Here is a 19,328-nt window from a genome sequence, read left to right on the forward strand (position 1 = left end):
TTTCCTCATTTCCTCAAGCTTCCCTTTACTGTGAAGTATAGTCAAGCTCATGTTATACTTTAGGTATATACAAACTTCTCGTACATTCTGGTTCCTTAAGTACCTCTCGAAAAAATAGGCACGTTTTCACATAGTAGTTCATAAATATTGGCATGTTGCCATCCTAGAGCTCTTTTATACACACGGCAATAAATTCTCAAGGAATCTGAGTTTCCTGAGGAAAACTGAAAAGAAAGTGAAGTCATGTCGAGAATAATGTTTTTGAACACATATGCAAGTCCAACTAGTCATAGAGAGAAATAAAACAGTTCTGCACAGAGAAAGCATGCTCCACCAATCATATAGCTATTGTGATAAAGTAGGCAAAAAAATCAATTCTCAAAAAACTTAAGTGGTCATAAAAGGAAAATTACCTGGCAAAGGCTTATAAAATTGATTCCTTATACAAACATTTATGTTGGATCACAAATATTTAATAAAGAGTTGTAATGTTTAAGATGATAAATATAGTAATTATGTATTTGGAGGGATGGGTATCTAGGTATCTAATATGTTTTTCATTGAAAATTTAAAAGGGGAACATCAAAGCCTGGAAATACCAGCTATTGACTGTTTTGTTTTGTTTTTTGTAATGGAGAGAGGGTCTGACTAACTTTGCCCAGGCTGACCTCAACTCATGAGCTTCTTGCCTCTGTCTCCCCAGGAGCTTGGATTACAAGCCTATGTCACCACAGCCAGCTACACTTTAATCCTTAACAGTGTGAAATGTTCAATTCAATTTTAAAGTCCCACAAGACAGAGGAAAGAGACACATATATGAGAGTTGAGGTTTTATTCTGGTCATGAGAAAACTAGTGGCTTTGGAAGAAAATGAGCCAAGCTACCCTTTAAATAATGGTTTCAGTAACCCCAAAGAAGGCTCTAGAGTTAGCATGAGTCTGCTGAATGACACCATTTAACAATGTCAACATATAAAACACTAGGCAACCCTAGAGAGAAAATAAAGGTTATAAGAAACAAAGAAAGAGAGAGAAGGGGGAGGGAGGGAAGGAGGAAGGGAGGAAGGGAGGGGAAAAGAAGAGAGTAGAGGGGAGCAGAGGGAAGATGAAAGGAGGGGAGGAAAAAGGAAGGAAGGGGAGGGGCAGGGAGATAGAGGTAGGGAAGGAAAGAAGAGGAGAAATAGAAGGAAGAAAGGAAGACAGGAGGGAGGGAAGAAAGGAAGGGAGGAGGGAAAAGAAAGGAGGGATAAAGAAATGAGATAAAGAACAAAGGAAGAAAGAAGGGAGGGAAGGGAACAAGGAAGGAAGGGAAAGGAGAAGAGGAGAGAGGAAGGAAAGCAAGCAGGGAGAAATGAAAGAAAAACAGAGGGAAGAACTGAGTAAGAAGGAGGGAAAACTAAAAGCCACTGGTGCTAATTCCTGATTCCCCCTCTTTTGGAATGCTTCCCACAATTCTAATTGGCACTTTCGAATGTTTTAACTGAACAGAATGTAGTTCTAAAAAGACGACTAAAATAACCAAGGGACAGTATAACTGCCAAGGAAGTGATTGAAAAACAAAACTACTAGAAAGGCAAAGACCCAAGGCACACAAAGAGTTGAATGAAAATGAATTCTACATATAGTAGGGGACAAAGACTTAAAATGATACTATTCCTATCTTTAGAAGGGAATTGCATAACTTTATTTCCAAAACTTACTAGACAAACAGCTTAAAACTCACAGGATCTAATTTTATAAGGATCAAGTAAAATTTAAAAAAAAACTTTATTGAGTGGAGTATGAACCATTTATCTCAATAGATAGTATGGGCTAAATTGCACTTAAATTTGAAAGGTTCAGATAAATTGGGCCTATGAACATCAGCCTCATGATAGAGTTTTTATATGATGAAATGTATAATGTACTTCTCGCTTTGATAGTTATGGCACAGTTTGTAAATGTCTCTAGAGTTATTGCAAGGAATAGAGATGCAAAGTCAGATAATCTAGTTCTTGATTCAGCAACGTGTAAAGACTATCATTCAAATGTTCAGCTGGGCACCAGCAGTATCTCAAGCTGATATAGAATATACAACTGTGGAATTTTAGAGTCATTAGTGATAACAGCTCTAAGTAATTAGCAGTTGTGGACCAACCTCATTCTAATATCTCCTGCTTAACGGAGATTTATTTTACATTTAAGTTTTAATTTCAGCTTCAACTTAATAAATAGTCAGCTAGGAAAATATTTCAAAATAGAATGCATTTGAAGAATAATTTCCCTCACTTTCAAATAACTATTGCATCCATCAAACAATTCCTTAGCCATTATTTCAAAATAGTGTTCTTTTCTAATCATATCAGTCTGAGAGATATTGTATTGATACATAATACTCTACAGATATTTTCAAAGAAATTTTAAGCAATGCTATTTAGTTGACTTTCATGTATTTTTCAAAGGCAACATCATTTTCTGACAAATTACTTTTATGGTTGTGTTTGCTTTTTTGGTTTTTTTTTTGCCAGCCCTGACCTTGGACTCAGGGCCTGAGCACTGTCCCTGGTTTCTTTTTGTTCAAGACTAGCACTCTGCCATTTGAGCCACAGCGCCACTTCTGGCCGTTTTCTATATATGTGGTGCTGGTGAATCAAACCGAGAGCTTCATGTACATAAGCCAAGCACTCTTGCCAGTAGGCCATATTCCCAGCCCCACTTTTAAGGTTTATATTAAAAATCTAAAAATTACTAGGAAGTACTATATGAAAGTATACCAATTGTTGATTTGTATACAAGACAAAGTTTTACTCTTATTCCTTTCATTCTGAAAGTCAAGACAACATGAACCTAGCATAAGGAGTGGAAGAAATGATGGGTTGTTCCACTAAGGAAATAACACAGGGGGCATCCAAAACAAATTGAAGTCCAAACGCTTTCCTTTCAGATTCCATGTACCTATTTGGTAGCCCTATTCCCTCCCTTTGAAGCACAGACAGGAAATAACCTACAAACACAAATTATTAGATTAGTATGTACCTAAGAAAGTTATATATGATGATACTTAAGAGTGCTGGTTTTTTTCCCATAAATTAACCCAAAGAACACAAATTATTTTTAGGATGTTTATAGACACTTCGCATGCTGCCCCTAAAATATATACTTTGTTCTAAAGCTAAATAGAAACTAGGCATTGGTGGCTCATGCCTATAATCCTAGCTACTCAGAAGGCTGAGATCTGAGGATCAGGTTCACAGCCAGCCAAGGCAGAAAAATCCTGTGAGACTCTTATCTCCTTTAAATAAACTACTTAGAAAAAGCCAAAGTGGAGCTGTGGCTCAAGTGGTAGAGCACTAGCCTTGAGCAAGAGAGCTTTAGATGCTTTCTAGATACCATGTCCACAGATAAAATGATAAAAGATGATTGTCCTTTCAATGTTTCATATACATGGGTTTCCTTGAAAAGCAAAGGTAAAACAAATTTTCCAAGATCTGGGGACATAAGGCAATGAAATTCCCTAAATAATTTTGTAAAAAATCCTTGACCTCTTAGGGCATAAACCCATCATTCGCTTGAATAGTGGATTGTATTTCTTAGTGACCTGTACATCTTAAAGAACTCTCCACTCATCTCAACCTATACCCATTTTCGAAGAGATTTTTATGTGGCATATAAACTTTGCATCCTCTCCAGGCAACCATACTCCCAAATGTGTACCTTTCGATTGGCCCTTCCTCCCCACTCCAAACACATATGCTCAATACCTTTAGCTGGACACCCTAATAAGTATCTCAAGTTTAAGGCAGATGGCTGCCAGTGCAGGTACCATCACAACACATCCCTGAAGCAAAAGCATAAAGATGGCATTCACTGAGAGTGTTGCTTCACACTTCTGGCTTTATAATCGTGCACCTGGTCTCAGAGAGACTTCAGATTGCTCTGCCATTGAGGCTGGTGATACAAGAGGACAGACCTATGTAAACCACAACACTAAGAATCCTGGCTGACAAAAGTGTTCCTGCACACACTGGTGGCTCTTGGTCCATATCAAGGAGCGTGTCTTGATATGGCCTTGTAGTGAGAAGAAAATTGGACCTGACACCTGCCGCTTTCACATCCGTTGTCGTGGCATTTTTGTCCGGATGCAATGTCTTTATTTGGGTGCATCATTTTGCTGCAACCATCTGTGGCTCTGTATGCAGTTATTTGGTATCCCATAAATCTTCAATCACTGAAACTTCCTAACGCTATCAGTGCAATATGGAAAACTATGCTCCTGACATTATCCCTCAGCCAAGAAATTCCTTCACTCTTCTCCATCTCAGAAGGAGTGGGAGCTCTCAATTTTTTAGTTCCTTAAGACAAAAATTGGAAGATTAGTGCTTGCTTCAGCAGCATACTTACTAAAAATGGGAATGATACAGAGATGAGCATGGACCCTGAACAAGAATGCAAATTTGAGAAGTGTCCTATCTTTTTCTGTAACCAGGTAACTTGAAGGGATGGGTGGGTTGGGAGAGATGAGGGAGAGTAATGGAAGGAGAGATGTTGATAGAGATGCTTTGTACTCATGAACTGACATGTTGAATTAGAATCCCTCTGTACAACTACTTAAAGATAATTCAAGAAAACAGAATTGTAAGTTTTAGGGGGAGAATTAAAAGATATAACATTACCTGAAAAGAAAAAGAATTGCAGAGTTATATTTGACTCTTCTCCCTTGTACTATGCATCTAGTCTGTCAATGAGCTCCATTGGCTCTCATTCCAAAGCACATCCAGAATCTGATTGTATCTCAAACTCCCAATGTACCTTCCCACCTTAGCCCAAGGCCTCATTCTCTCCCTAGAAAAATGACAATAACCTCCTAGCTACTCTCTGTGCATTCAATTCAAAGCCCAGCAAGCAGCTAATCCTGCTGAAACATCAGCCAGATCACAATATTTATCTGCACCCAAAAGCCAAACTCTTAATTTACATGGAGGTGCATGGCATATCCTCATGACCTGCTCAACATCATCTTCTATTACTCCCTTCAGAATCCCCTCAGTTCCTCTACCAGCCTGGAGCCCTCTGCTAGGACAAGGCCTTTGTTTGTGCTCAGCCTCTGCGGAACTGTTATTCCCCAGATGGCCACATGTCTTGTTCCCTAGCTCTCTTTACTCATCCGTGAAGCTTCTCTAGCGACCTGATCTGAAATTAATCCCCATCCAAGATTTCCTATCCCCTGTCACTGCTTTGTTCCCTCTCCTAGATCCTGGCACCATCTAACATGCTAACACTTTTTTTCTAGCAGAATAGCAGCTTTAAAAAGTCTGTGTCACTGGCATCTAGGGTGGCATATGTACATATCATAAAGTGATATCATAAAGTGTCACCAGTGTACATCCACTCCAGGTGGAAAAAAGCAGGTCTAGAGTGCTCGCCCTTTCATCCCTGGTATGGAACAAAAGAGTACAGTCTACTCAGTGAGGGCTGTCCATGACCCTGCCCATCATGCCCACATAATTCAACTACTGGAACACGCCAGGCCTGCTCTGCCTAGAAAATCCCCTGATCTCCTTTCCTTCCCTAACTTCCCTCTCACCTCTTCTTCTTTGTCATCCTAACTGTCCTTCAGCCGCAATCTCCTCCTCAGTATTCCAATCTGTAGCACTCCCACGTATAATCTGAAAGCACACTGTGTGATAGCTACCTACAGTGCTCTTCTCTGCACATGCACGTGTAAGAAGGGCCACCTTGGGAGGAGCTATGCTCTTTTTCTATCATCTTATTTGACTCCATACCCATATATATTGGAGGTCCTCAATAAATGCTACTGAATGGATCCAAATGGGAAGGGATAGAGCAAAGAGAGTATAATCCTCTCCACAGGAAAATACCATAGACCCAAAGCCACCGAGTGGCTCTTGTATAGAAATCACAATTTCTTTACCGCAAAGCAAGTAGAATATTGTCTCTTCTTAGCTCCAAGAGAATGGGGTTCAAATTAGAAATCAAAAGACAAAAATATCACAAAGCAGTTTCATTATAAATGTATATATCATAGAGTTTTAAATCCCAAAATTGATTCAGTAAACAGAATGAATTGGATAAAAAACCAAGTATGTCTAATGTAGCAATATGTCTAGTGATCTACCACATTCTGGCTAATATAAACCTGCTGTCCAAGAACAATTGCAAAACACAGGTTATGTATAATTGTAAAATACAGGTTATATGTTCTCCATCCAGAGATACACAATATAAATCCCTTGGGAAAGAAAACTATAGTTACTATTCATTATATACACTAAGACATGTACTAGAGAACTTTATAAAAGTGTTTATTGTGTGTGTGTGTGTGTGTGTGTGTGTGTTACTAGACCTTCAACTACCTTATGCTGTCACTTGGATTTTTCACCCAAAGCTGTCACTCTACCACTTGAGCCACAGCTTTCCTTCCAGCTTTTGGCTATTTGGAGATAAAGAGTCTCGTGGACTTTTCTGCCCAGGCTACCTTTGAATCATGATCCTGAGATCTCAGCCTCCTAAATGGCTAGGATTACAGGTGTTAGCTCCCAGCAATGTTTATTAACGTTGGTAAAGGCAATAAATGCAGGAGCTAGAGGCGTAAACTCTAGAGTCTGTTAACTAAAATTAAGACTCCTTTGACTCAGTTTCCACCAAAAGTGAATGCAGATAATAAGGCACCTGCCTCATGAAGTTTTTTAAGAGAATTAAATAAGGTAACACACATAGAGGATTAGAACAATGTCCCACATGTACTAAATGCTCATTAAATTTATTTATAACCGTGGTATATATGTATTAGAGTCTTAAAACTTAAAAATGTCTTTCTCTGTGCTGCTGTAGAGACACCACATTAACTTTAATATAATAGAAATTGAAAACCACACTTCTCCAAATACTTAAGCCTAGCAAAGTTACCACCCCCTCCTCAATCTTAATTTGAAGGGCTGAGGTTAAAGACACCACATTGGCTTCTGTCACAGAAACAGCTGTGGCCTTCGTATGCCTTAATCTCCTCCTCTTTCCCAAGCAACCCCACCACAGCATGAAATCGGGTGACTATAATCCACTCAGAGTGGTAATTAATAACCTGGGATCTGAGAACAGATGAGAGTCACTGTACTAGACATTGGCCTGTGATCTTTATAATCACTTCTCCTCTTCCCTACTCTGCACAACAGGAAGCAATGATTCCTGCTCTAACAACACAGGGATCTATCAACTGCTTAACCAATCTTGTTATTTCCCCTCTTAGCACAGAAGGAAGGTAAAGCTCAGGAACAGTGGCCAAACCTATAACTAAAGCCAAACCCAAATTCTGGTAGAGGTGACATAGATCAATTGTACTCAAAAACCCATATGTTACATTGAAATTTTTCCTACAACAACTTAAGAATCATAATTAAACAACAACAATAACAAAAAGAGAAATTCTGGTGACCAGAATTATCATCCTATTAGTGCTTGCTGGGTAAGTCCCCTGGCTTGTCTCTCTTAGCTTCCAGATCTTTTTTGTTTTTTATTTTTGTTGGAGACCAGGACTCGAATTCAGTACCTGAGGCTTTCACTTATTAGATGGCTATCAACTGAGCCACACCTCCAATCTACTTGGAGATGTTTTGGTAGTTAGTTGAAGATCAGCGTACAATGGACTTTCCTGCCTGCGGTGGCTTCGAACCTTGACTTTCAGAATGTGATCCTCAATAGTAATCCACCAATGCCCAGTACAAACCCTGATTTTGTTTTTTGTTTTCTATTTTTTTTGTCAGTTGTGGGGCTTGAACTCGAGGCCTGGGTACTTGTCCTTGAGCTCTTTTGCTCAAGGATAACAATCTACCACTTTGAACCACAGTTCCACTTTTTGTGTGGTTTTGGTGTGGTTAATTGGAGATACAAGTCCCATGGAGATTTTCTGCCCAAGCTGGCTTCAAACCGTGATCCTCAGATCTCAGGCTCTTGAGTAGCTAGGATTATAGGTGTGAGCCACTGGTACCCAGCTGCTTCCTGACCTTTTAATGCTGTGACCTGATATACCTAATAATAAGGTTTACTCAATGATAAAATGGGGAAATAGGTGTGAGGAAAACACTAGAAATGCATGGGAACTATATTAATTAACTTTAAGAAATAATTACTGAAACACATGAGGAAATTTATGAGAGGTATATGAATAACTCTAATAAATAATTATTGTATCATTTGCCTTGCTCCCTATTTATATGGTGCTCTTGATCCATGAAGCTATGTCATTAGTAGCATAAAAATAAAAATAAATGTAAAAGAAGATCAGGAGTCACCAGAAGATGGGTTCTTAACTGTAATGACTTTCAAGTCATTCTTAGAATTTTGAATAAATTTGGGTACAACTGGCAAGTAAAAACTCAGTTTCCTCCAGCATTGTCCTGAAATTCTACATTTTTCCTCCTGTCTAAGACTAATTATTTCACTCCAGGTGCTGGTGATGCAACTACTTGAATCAAATGTCCAATAAAAGGATATGGGTGATGAAAACACACATACCGCGTTTGAACAATTCCTTGCTTTATGTGGATTATCCCTTTATGTTCAACAACACTACTTGATAGGTATTCTTTCCTTGTTTCAGAGAGATCATTTAGGGCTTAACATGACCTGTTCAATACATATATCCTCCAGTATAACCTATCAAATCCTAGGGTTTGGTTTTCACAACTGCTCCCTGCTTCCTCCAGAAAGAAAACCAATAGCTCTTATGCTAAAACTAAAGGCAGCAGGAATTCTGAAAAAAAATTTCTAGTATCATCTCAGAATTATATGGCACAAAGGAAAAGTGAAGTAAAAATGATCATGGAAAGAGTTAGCTGTGATTATATCCATTTCATTGTCAATACTGAGAATGTCACCATTATCTTAAGAATAGTGGAGAATTTAGTATATACACATGTGAACCGCATTTCCCAATGTTTTGTCAATGTATCAGTTAAAAATAAAATAAACATTAGCAAAAGTTTAATAAGTCAAATAGGTGGGGTGCAGAAATGTGGTAGAACGTAAACAAGTCAGACAATGCCAGTTCTGATGGTTTTTAGTAAAGCTTGGAAAGAACTTGCATAAGTATAGTAGATAGTGAGAGGGCTATGAACAGTGGAGATATAAGCATTTCAAGAAGGGGCTGGGCTTTTGCCCTACTCCTATTGGAGTTCCAAGTAGAAGAGGAAAAAACAGTAGAGGAGTCTGCCCAGAAAATTAAAAAGCTAAAAGGAGGCTTGAGGGATTCCTAATGGCAAAATGAAATTAAACTTCCAAGAGCAAAAACTAGGATTAAAGTCCATAAGAATTATTCCCTAAGTCTACTATTTCAATTCATTCAGATGTATAAAACAAACATAAAACAGGAAGAAAGTATAGCTCAGCTGATAGCTTTCATCATAGGTAATGTTCAGTCTAATCTGAATTAAGCTAGGCAAGAAAAGTAGATTGTATAGGAAAATAAATTATTGTCCACTTAAAATGTGTTCAGCAACCAGTCAGGTCCTTCTTTGTGAGAAAAGTGTAAGTCTTTCACCTCAACTTCAATTCTCAGCTGAATCAATTCATTGTTTTATGTAGAGGAACTTTGCCACACAAACACCACTATCTCTCTGAGAAGACAGACATAAATCATTTGGAGCTTACCCTTCAAAGGTAAACATTGTCCCCAAAAGATGTTGTTCAGCTAGTATAAATTAAAACTAAATTCATTTTTATTCAATAAGCCTATTTTTCTGTATAGACATAACCTGCTTTCAGTTGGAGTTTACAAAAATAACGCACACCTCTCCAAAGCACAGTTATACCTTGGCGAGCTTAAATAAGTTAACCACAAGGGGTAACCCATCTCTAGAGGTTCATGCCACAAGTCCATCTTTTCTACATTATGACTGATGGTCACTGCCAAGGTTAAAACTCTTTTGCTGTCCATTGACTTATCGCACAAAACTTCTCAGGGGGCAATGGTCATCCTAACCATTAGAGCACCAGTAGAGCATCCTCCTGTCCACTAGTGTCCAATGGCAGCTCTAACACAGGAAAAAACAGAGGGAAGACAGAAGAGAACAGGAGTAGTGAGACTGAGAAGGAACAAGGGGAGGAGGAGTGAAGAAGGAGGCCATACGATGGTAGAAGAAATTAAAGAGACCACGCAGAAAGGCAACAGAGGTGTGTGTTAAAGAGTGTAAGAAGGCAGCACAGGTCTCCTAGAAGCTATCAGGAATGCACTGCATAGGCACTGCCCTCTTTCCCTTCCCTTTCTTTCCCCATAAGGGGAAAGGGAGTCATCACTCCTCTGGAGCCATTACCTGGATGAGTTCGTCCAGCTCGGTGGAATTGACACAGGAGTGCTGAGATATGAATGTTTGCTTCTGGATCACAATGGTGGTCCTCTGTGAAATCTCCTGAGGCTGCTCCAGTGCTTTGAACACGGTGGCTCCGATGATCAGGTAGAGGACAACCACCAGGAAAATCGTGGAGACCGTCTTCCATTTCATAACATTAATGGCTGTGTCACTCTCCACCCGGGAAGCAAGCACTGTGGGTTTCGTAGAAAATGAGAGCCTCGGTTTGGAGTTCTGAGCGGCAGATTTAGGATCCAGCAAGTCAGGTGCCGCCACTGACAACAACAGAGAATGAGGGTTAGGTTGGAGAAGATGGGGGACAAATGGGTTGGGCTGCTTCTTCAGGAGTGGTGTGTCAGGGATTGGCTGAATACCTTTTGCCTGGTAGGTCTGGAACCTAAACCCAGAGTGCTCTGTCTAAATAACACGCACAGGCCATATATATGGGTTCAAGAGAAAGGGGGCAGAGCCTTGGTTCTCTGCTGCTATTGGAGATCCAGGTAGAAGGGAGGAAAAAGGGAGTCCAATCAAGAATTTCGAGAAACTAAAAATGAAACAGTGGAGGGGGGTGGTCCCTCATGAATTTTTAAAGTTATATTTGTCTACTTATTAAGTCAAGAAAGATGTCCTGAACTCCTAAGACTTGAGGGTATTGAGCAAGATACATGAATGAGCCTGAAGATAGCTCATGGATTTTCCTACCTCTATATCACAAGCATCATACCTGTACATATATGTGTATGTAATTAATTTTAGTATGTACTATAGTAAAGAATTTAGTCTCACTGAACCACAAGAGATTTTGTGATCAAACCAGTACAGCTTGAAAGAAATCATTCATTATTTTCCAAGAAATCATGGTACAAATCAACCCTTGGGTCCAATCATAAAGTTTTTGCTTATCTTTTTTTATTGCCTACCTTCCACAGAGAGCTCACTAAGAAGCATTGTTATTTCATCTTTATCATGTTAAAAAAAAAAAGTAATTGTTAACTCTGATGGTACAACCCTAGCTACAGCTAAGAAAAGGCAAACTTCTTTCATTTCAACAAGAAACCTCAAGAAACATGAAAATTAAAATCTGGGTTCACACCTTAGACCTGTCTTGCTCTGTACAAAGCTAATTGTTCCATTACAGTGTATTTATGTGTTTTCTTACAAATTCCCAGATTCTCTGAGGTGAAACCCATTTATTATTTATCTCGGCTCTTCAAAAATATCTTTAATGGATTTCTTTTTAGAAAATAAAAGTCTACTAGACGTCCACTTGCTAAGGGGAAAATAAGTCATCTACCACAGATCATTTGATTGGAAAGGCAAAACTGAACCAAAAAAAATGAATTCATAGAATGGCTGGAAAAAAAAATAAAAAATAAGACTTCAAAAAGTACTCATTTATGCAGAACCAATCAATTTAAAGTCTCTAATTTTAAGTAAATTTGCTGTCATGTCTATAAATAGGTTTCAGAAAATGGCAACACTTAGGTAGGTAGATGTCTTCATGAAACTGTGTCTAGATACCCTCATTACCTGAGGCTAAGATGCTGATAAAATGTATTGATTTGCCTATGGCTACCCACCCACCCTACCTTCTTGCCTAACACTGAGTTAATCTGCAGGCTACCACCATACTTTGAGTTCATAAAGCACAAATTCCATTGCCTATCAACAAATGCTTTCCAAACAAAGCTATTTGGAGAACTAGACAAAAGTATTGCTGTAATATGATGACAGATGACAGAGGCTCTTCCACCAGCAATCTCAGAATAGCTCTGACTGGGAAGAGATGGAATCAGACAAGGCCAGGAGCTCCCCAGGGGAGACTCCACATACCTGTAGCGCATTGCAGCCATCTCCTAAGTTTCACCCTACCTACAGGTATGTACGTTTCCCTCCTGATGCATACACCTGTTCTCTCTACAAACCCACAAATGAGGAGACACCTTTAAAATATTTTAGGACTGGAACTTCATTCAAAATTAGCACTGAGCATGTGTTTAAAGTCGTAATTTTCTATAAACAACCACTTTCCTAATAGAAGTTCTAGCTGTCCTCTCGCAGGCTTGCCAACAGCCCCTCCTCCACCTGCTTGGTGAAAAAATAAAATTTAGCCATTTTGGAATAGGAGGAAAACACTGAAAAGCTCCACATTGTCTCTGCAAGCTTCTGTCCGTATAGCTGTGCTCTGCTGTTTCTGATTTTTCACATCAGTGGTTTCTAGTCTGCAGAATTGAAAAACACTACGACTGTTTACCTTGAGGCTACCAAACCTTAACCTGAAATCCCATTAAGATATCGTCACTGGATGCTTTGGGGAAAAGAGGACAGATATAATTTTTTTTTCAGATCAAAAGTATGTGTGTATTAAGTGTATATAGATCCTGAAGGAGTTTGATTCTTAAGAGCTGTTGTCTTATTTTTTAATTAGCTGAATTATACAGAATGCAAATTTGGCAGACAGAATAGGCAGAAGCTGTTCACACACACACACACACACACACACACACACACACACACACACACACCACCTCTACCACCACCACCACCACCACAAGACAAATCTTTTCTCTTGATCTAATATGGGAACCTCTATCTTTCCGCGCTCAGAGCTACCGACCTGTGATCCATCATTGACCCCTCCCCTCCTCCACCCACAGCCCTCTCCTCTGAATCCGGGTCTCTGCCCTCACCTGTCTTCAATCTGGCCACACTGACCAGTGAACAGCAACAACACCGAGCTTTCTACAACACCAATGCCACCATGCAATAGGCAACAAGTGTGACCAGGGTCACCGAGCAACCTGCCTGTGGGCTCCTCTCCAAGGATGACCCCCCTCCCCTCCCTGAGGTGTCCCAAACCCAGAACCCAGGCAAAAGAAGAAGAAAAAGGCGCCAGCAGGGTGGGAGGGAGGCGAGCAACCAGGGGAGGACTGGGGATAGATCCATGCTCACATCCAGATTCTGACCCGATGCGTTAGACGGAAGGAAAGGGAAGATTGGGGACGGTCCGCTGGCCCTCCCGAGGCGGCCAGGGGCTGGCGCGCGCGCGGCCGGCGAGAGGGGGACAGGGGTCTCACCTCCTGCTCTATAGCCGGGTCTCTCCTGCGAGGCGCTGGGAAGCATGAGGCATGCAGCATTCACAGTGGGGTTTTTTTGAATAAAGACGGACTTGAATGGTTTTCCTTTTTCCTTTTTTTTTTTTCTTTTTCTTTCTTTTTCTTTCTTTTTTTTTTTCTACAAACACGCCATTGTACTCACTTATTCAGAGACGGGCTGCGCGCTCCCAGCTGCACGGGCAGGCATTTTCCCCGGCTTTGTTTTACAAGGTGGGGAGAGCAGGGCTGGACGCAGGAGGGGGTGGCGGGGGGGGGGGGGAAGCGTGAGAAGAAACGAAATCCCGAGAAGGAGGGGACACCAGCGGGCTGGGCAGAGGGCGAGGCAGAGGCCAAGTTGGGGCTCCTAGCGCCACCGCCCCCCACCCGCGCACCAGAGCGTGCGCCTACAAGCCGGGCCCGGGTCACCCGGAGAGCAGCGCGGGCGACCCGGGTCCCGCACCAGCCGGCAACGGTGGCCGCCGCCGTGCGCTGCGCCCGGGGCTCCGCGCGGGCCGGGCTGCGGTGCCGGGCGGTGTGGGGGTGATCGGTGCAGCCCTGGCGGCTGTGCGCCCCGGCGTCTTTGTGCGCGAGCCTCCGTCGGCCCCTCTTCGCATGTCTTTGTGTTTCTCCCCCAACCCCTGGCCAAAGCCTGGGTGCCCCGCGGCGGGGGTGTGGCACGATGTTGGCGCCCGCAGCTCCAACCGCGTCTGCTGCTTGCCCGGCAGCCTCCCACCGGCGCGGTTCCCTCCTTTCGGAACTCCCTCCCCCTCGCCTCCCTCCGCTCCCCCCCCCCCACGTCTCCCCGCCTGCGCCCGCTCGCCTCCCCGCACCCCCTCCTAGCCCAGCCCTCACCCCGCTGGCATCCCCTGCCAGTCTCTCGGGGTCCCCCTCGCCCGTAGAGGCACAGCTCCTTAGGTCACCTGCTGCTACCTCCTCCTCCCAGAGCACCTCTCACACTTCCCACTCCCTGGACTCCATCCATCGAGCTCACCTCCTTCCAGGTAGGGTTGCGGGATGGGGATGTCTTCCCCAGAGCTGGAGCGGGAATCCCCCCAGAATCCCGCAGGTCCGCATGTGCCCCAGCCCCACACCAAGATGGTAAGGAGCCCCCACTGGCACCGCGACACCCCTGGAAGCGGGGGGGGGGGGTGAGGGGGGGCGGAGGGAACTGTAGCGCAGTCTGCACCTGGGGAAGGGTGAGAGTCCTCAGCCACAGCCCACACCTCACCTTCCAGGGGTGCGTTACTTGGGCCCCGGGACCAGAAAGGATGTGGAAGGCAAAACCGGGGTAAAGACAAATAGAGATGCTGCGGGAATAAAGAAACCGATGGTGTTGTTTTCCAGGCCAGACTGCTTTTGTGGAGACCAAGGTTGTTCAATGCTTGCCTGTGAGCTACACAGGCGAGACTTGGGGTGGGGAGGAGGGGGTGATCTCAACTTAAATTTGTTCCTTCCTGCCCCTTATCACTCAGTTTTCAAGATCCCATTTTGACAGGCTAGAGATATCCGCGCCCCCCACCCCCCGCACGCCCCATTTTAAAGAGGGTAACTCAACTCTTGGCTTAAGGGATGTGGAAAGGAATTCAGGCAGGATGGAAAGAAAGAGACATTTGGGGCTACCCTGGTAACTGGCGAATCCTCTGAATATACATGATGAGACAGAACTTCAGTGGATCCGTAAACTTCCTCTTCCTTTCCACTTTCCCAGCTGCAATCCCCTCCCCTCCCGACCCTCCCGTGTGTGCTTAGGCATTACTGGGGCTTCCTAGGAAAGCTATAGATGAGGCTGTGGAAAGAACCTTGGAAACTTTTGGCAAGACTGTCCCCACCGTCAGTGTTTTTGTTATTTATATTTTATTGCCTTCAGTTGTACAAAAAGATTACCATTCAACAAATCATGTTATAAGTCCAATGCATCATGATTGATTGATCATCCTCGGTCCCTCCCAGCTCAGCCCCTCCTCTCAATTTTCCTAGCTTCATTAATGATTTTTTAAGATTTTTATTTTTTAAGATTCCAGAATAGATTCGGCCCGGATGCATTCTAATATTCATCTTGCTTGCATTTAAAGTTTTCTTTCACTTCTGCTGTCAGTAGTTACCTAAGTCCATTCTAAAATATGACTCTAATCCTTCCGAAATCTCTAGGTCGCATGCAATGTGCTTCACAGTCTAATTTCTCTTTTTCATTCCAGGCCTTCCTGGCCAGTCACCCTGCCTCACAATTTTCCCCAAAACACACACACACACACACACACACACACACACACACTCCTCACACCTTGCATTGCTAAGGCCTTTAGACAAATAGAACACACATGCACATACACACATACCCACAAACATGATAAACTATTTTAAGGAGCTGGGTTTATACAGTTATGAGGACTGGCAGATCTTTCTGAAATTTGGAGAGCAGTTCTGGCAGGCTGGAAACTCCGGCAAGACTGGATGCCTCGTAGTTGAGGCTGATTTCTTTGTTTTCAGAATGTCATGCGTGCGTTTTGCTCAGACATTGAACATACTCTAGGTTACATACTGGCTGTAATCTAGACTCATTTTCCTCCCTTATCATCAATAGGTCATAGATGATAATTGCATCTATAAAACATCTAGATCCATGATGCTTTCAAGACCTGGGAATTAGAACTTAGGGCAGGTGACACAGAAACTTCTACACTAGTGGATATGGCCATGGACTTGGCTTGTCGAGTGTCTTTCCATTTGTTTTCCTGGTCAGCTTGACTTGCCTTTGTGTCTGTCACATCATATTGTGCCTCTTGTAAGCTCCGTGAGCATATAACCACATCTCTCTGTGCACCTTAATAGCCATAGTAATGACCAGTACTAAATAAGTGTGGGGCAAACATCTGAAGGAAAGTATGTTTGCCCACAAATAACTGGCATTATGGTTCACCTGGTATCCTTACAAATATTTGGAAACAGGGCAGCAAAGATATATGGGAAATTACATATGTCTGCCATCTTTAAAAATCATTTTTCTACCCTCCACAGACTTTGAATCCTCTTTTTACTTTTTCCATTTTGTCCAACCACTTGCTGGTATTTTTTCCTCCACCTGGGCTTCCTGTAGCTGCACATTGCCTGGCCTTGCCCTGGATCCCGGTGACATGCTCCTCTGTGTATCTGCATTCACATGTGTGGTACTTTTCTTGCCTGAGACTCATTAGTCGCAAATGTTGAATTGCCTTTTTCCCTATTGCTGCAATGAAGTCATCCTTCCCTAGACGTCTTGTATATGGGGGTAGGGGTGGGGAGTGAATAGAGTTTACAGAGAGTGTAAAATAAGTAAAGAAATTCCAAACTGTAATAGCATGGATCACTCCAATGAGCTACAGGATAACCCTCACAAATATTATGAAAGAACCAAGAAACCAACCCCCATGCTGACTAGAGAGTCCCACTTTCCATGACAGCCACTACAGCCCCTTGCACTGTCCTCCCAAAAGAAAGCCTCATGTAGCCAAATGCATAGTAAGTGTTTGAAATAAGAAGGGAAAAGGAAGTAGCTTCGTTTGTGTATCATTGAAAGTGGAGAAACAAGGAAATGGGATGGTTTATCCTGTTTAATTTATGCCCAAATTACTGGATACACACAAATCTCATCAGTAGTAGAGAGAGAGCTTAGGTGAATTCTTTTTCTCCCATTTTGCAGAACTACTGCAACTACTCAGGTCTCTTAACTTTACATTAATGGGCACAAATGTCTAAAATATATAATAATAATAATTAGCACTCCTAAATCTATACTCATTCTAGTGTTTTTGCATCCATTTCTCTGCTCCACCTCTTCGTATGAACTCAACAGAACTTCACTTTCCTGTTTATTTTGCTTTTTGACCTAGTCAAAATGCCATAGTAAAATACTATCAAACTTTAGAAAAAGATCATATTTAACAGCCCAAACATCCTGAAATAGATGAGTGGATCAAAAATGTGGTACATATACACAATGGAATTTTACTCATCCACTAGAAAGAATAATATTATGTCATTTGCAGGGAAATGATTGGACCTAAAACAAATCCTGTTAAGTGAGGTAAGCCTCAAGCTCAGAGAGACAAATGGTTCATGTTTCCTCTCATATGTGGAAGCTAGATCTAAAATATAACTGGACATGATGACCTATACAGGACTCCAGGCATTCACACACAGTCAGCTAAAGGAGGGCAACCTTAAGGGAGGAACCCAAAAGGGTAACTCTTCTGAACATTTAAAATACCATGAAATGGTAACATTTTTTTGGGGGGGGTGCCAGTCCTGGGGCTTGTACTCAGGGCCTGAACACTGTCCCTGGCTTCTTTATTTGCTCAAGGCTAGCACTCTACCACTTGAGCCACAGAGCCACTTCTGGCTTTTCCTATATATGTGGTGCTGAGGAATCAAACCCAGGGCTTCATGGATACAAGGCAAGCACTCTACCACTAGGCCATACTCCCAGCCCAAAACATGGGTTTTGTGGTTGGTGGTGGTGGTGGTTGTGGGGTGGTGTTTTATTTTTGCATTTGGGGTGTGTGTGTGTGTGTGTGTGTGTGTGTGTGTGTGTGTGTGTGTGTGTGTGTGTGTTGGGGGGGCAGAAAGAATCATGTAGAAAGGGAGGTAGGAAGGTGAGCAAATGTAATCATGATATTCAGTATACACTAGATGGGAAATAACCTAAGTAATCTGTGGGCAGGGATGGAAGGGAAAAACTGGAGGAAAAAGCAAAGGAAGAGGTGGCACTGTCCACCAAAGAAATGTACTCATTGCCTGACTTAATAAATGGTAACCCATCTGCACCTGAATAATAACAATAAAATTATATGTTCTTAAATGAGCATGTTTGTCTTTTTACATTACTCCAATCATGTCTGAAGAGCCCATGGGTCTCCCACAGAGTTTTACCACTTCTGATTTGTGTTAGTTTGAGGGAGTCACATTATCATTCGGCCCATCTGTTTCCTAATCTACAACGCAGGAATAATTCACTGAACTCACAAGAGATTATGGGTAAGAATCAAAGTGAGGCAGCATCTATAATAACAGCCAGCTTTGCATTACTATAATGAAATACTTGGAACAACTAACTTATAAAAAAGGAAAGCTTCACTCTGGTTCACAGTTCTGGAAGTCCCAAGTCCAAACTCATGTGGTCCCATTCTTGGGACTCTGACCAGGACAGCGCATCACAGAGGGAGAATATAGCAAAGCAAAACCATTTCTATCATAAGCAAAGAGGCAAAGAGAACGAGTAGAGGGGCCAAGTTCTCACAACTTGGGGGTGGGGGGTGGGTGGATACCTTCTGCATTCACATTCAAGTCTTCCCACTAAAGCTCCACCTCTTAAAGGTACTCACCACCTCCAAATACAGCCACTCTGGAAGCTGAGCCTTTTATGTACATACCGTGGGGGAACATTCAACATCCAAACAATAGCAGCATATATGTGTTTAATATCACAGATTCCCCAAAGAGTTGTGTTCCCTCTCTGTTTAGCCTAACTCTAAGAACTAGGAAACAGGAGTAAAATTCCAGAAAAATTCCAGCTCATGAAATGTGTCCTTTTTCCCTAATCTTTTAGGTAACATCATCACAGAAGAGGAAGATTGAGAAGAATACGTCACATTCACCCAATATTTATGGAGTGTCTATTACCTGCCAAGCAGGAATTTTGATTTACTGAGTGTCAATTACACACCAAACTGCAGTTCTGTGTGTGTACAAGGCCTTCAGAAGCCTTATGGTCTAGACTCGGCAGGTATTCAATTACAATGCTGGTAAGTGCCATTCAAAATGAGCACCAACAATATTTGGTGTTGGACACTAATAGATGGCTTCCTAAAGAAGGGGTATTAAACCCAGCACAGCACTAAGCACTATGCATTAGGAAGGAG

General features: G+C 42.1%; 1 protein-coding gene and 1 pseudogene across 5 annotated transcripts in view; one reads left to right on the forward strand and one right to left on the reverse strand.

Annotated features, from left to right (window-relative positions):
- The window catches only part of Kcnk2 (potassium two pore domain channel subfamily K member 2), a 159,973-nt gene that overhangs the window by 86,158 nt on the left and 54,487 nt on the right, over positions 1-19,328 (reverse strand). For 2 of the 5 annotated variants that reach the window (XM_048357687.1, XM_048357689.1), the window contains one exon: positions 10,304-10,614. In XM_048357687.1, coding sequence (XP_048213644.1) covers positions 10,304-10,614 — 311 coding nt within the window. Of the gene's footprint in view, positions 1-10,303; positions 10,615-13,416; positions 13,563-13,597; positions 13,670-19,328 lie in introns of those variants that run through there. The other 3 variants (XM_048357690.1, XM_048357686.1, XM_048357691.1) reach the window with 3 other exon arrangements.
- On the forward strand, positions 4,355-4,454 carry LOC125360341 (annotated as a pseudogene).

This window comes from Perognathus longimembris, chromosome 11 (genome assembly GCF_023159225.1).
Source record: "Perognathus longimembris pacificus isolate PPM17 chromosome 11, ASM2315922v1, whole genome shotgun sequence".
NCBI lineage: Eukaryota > Metazoa > Chordata > Mammalia > Rodentia > Heteromyidae > Perognathus > Perognathus longimembris.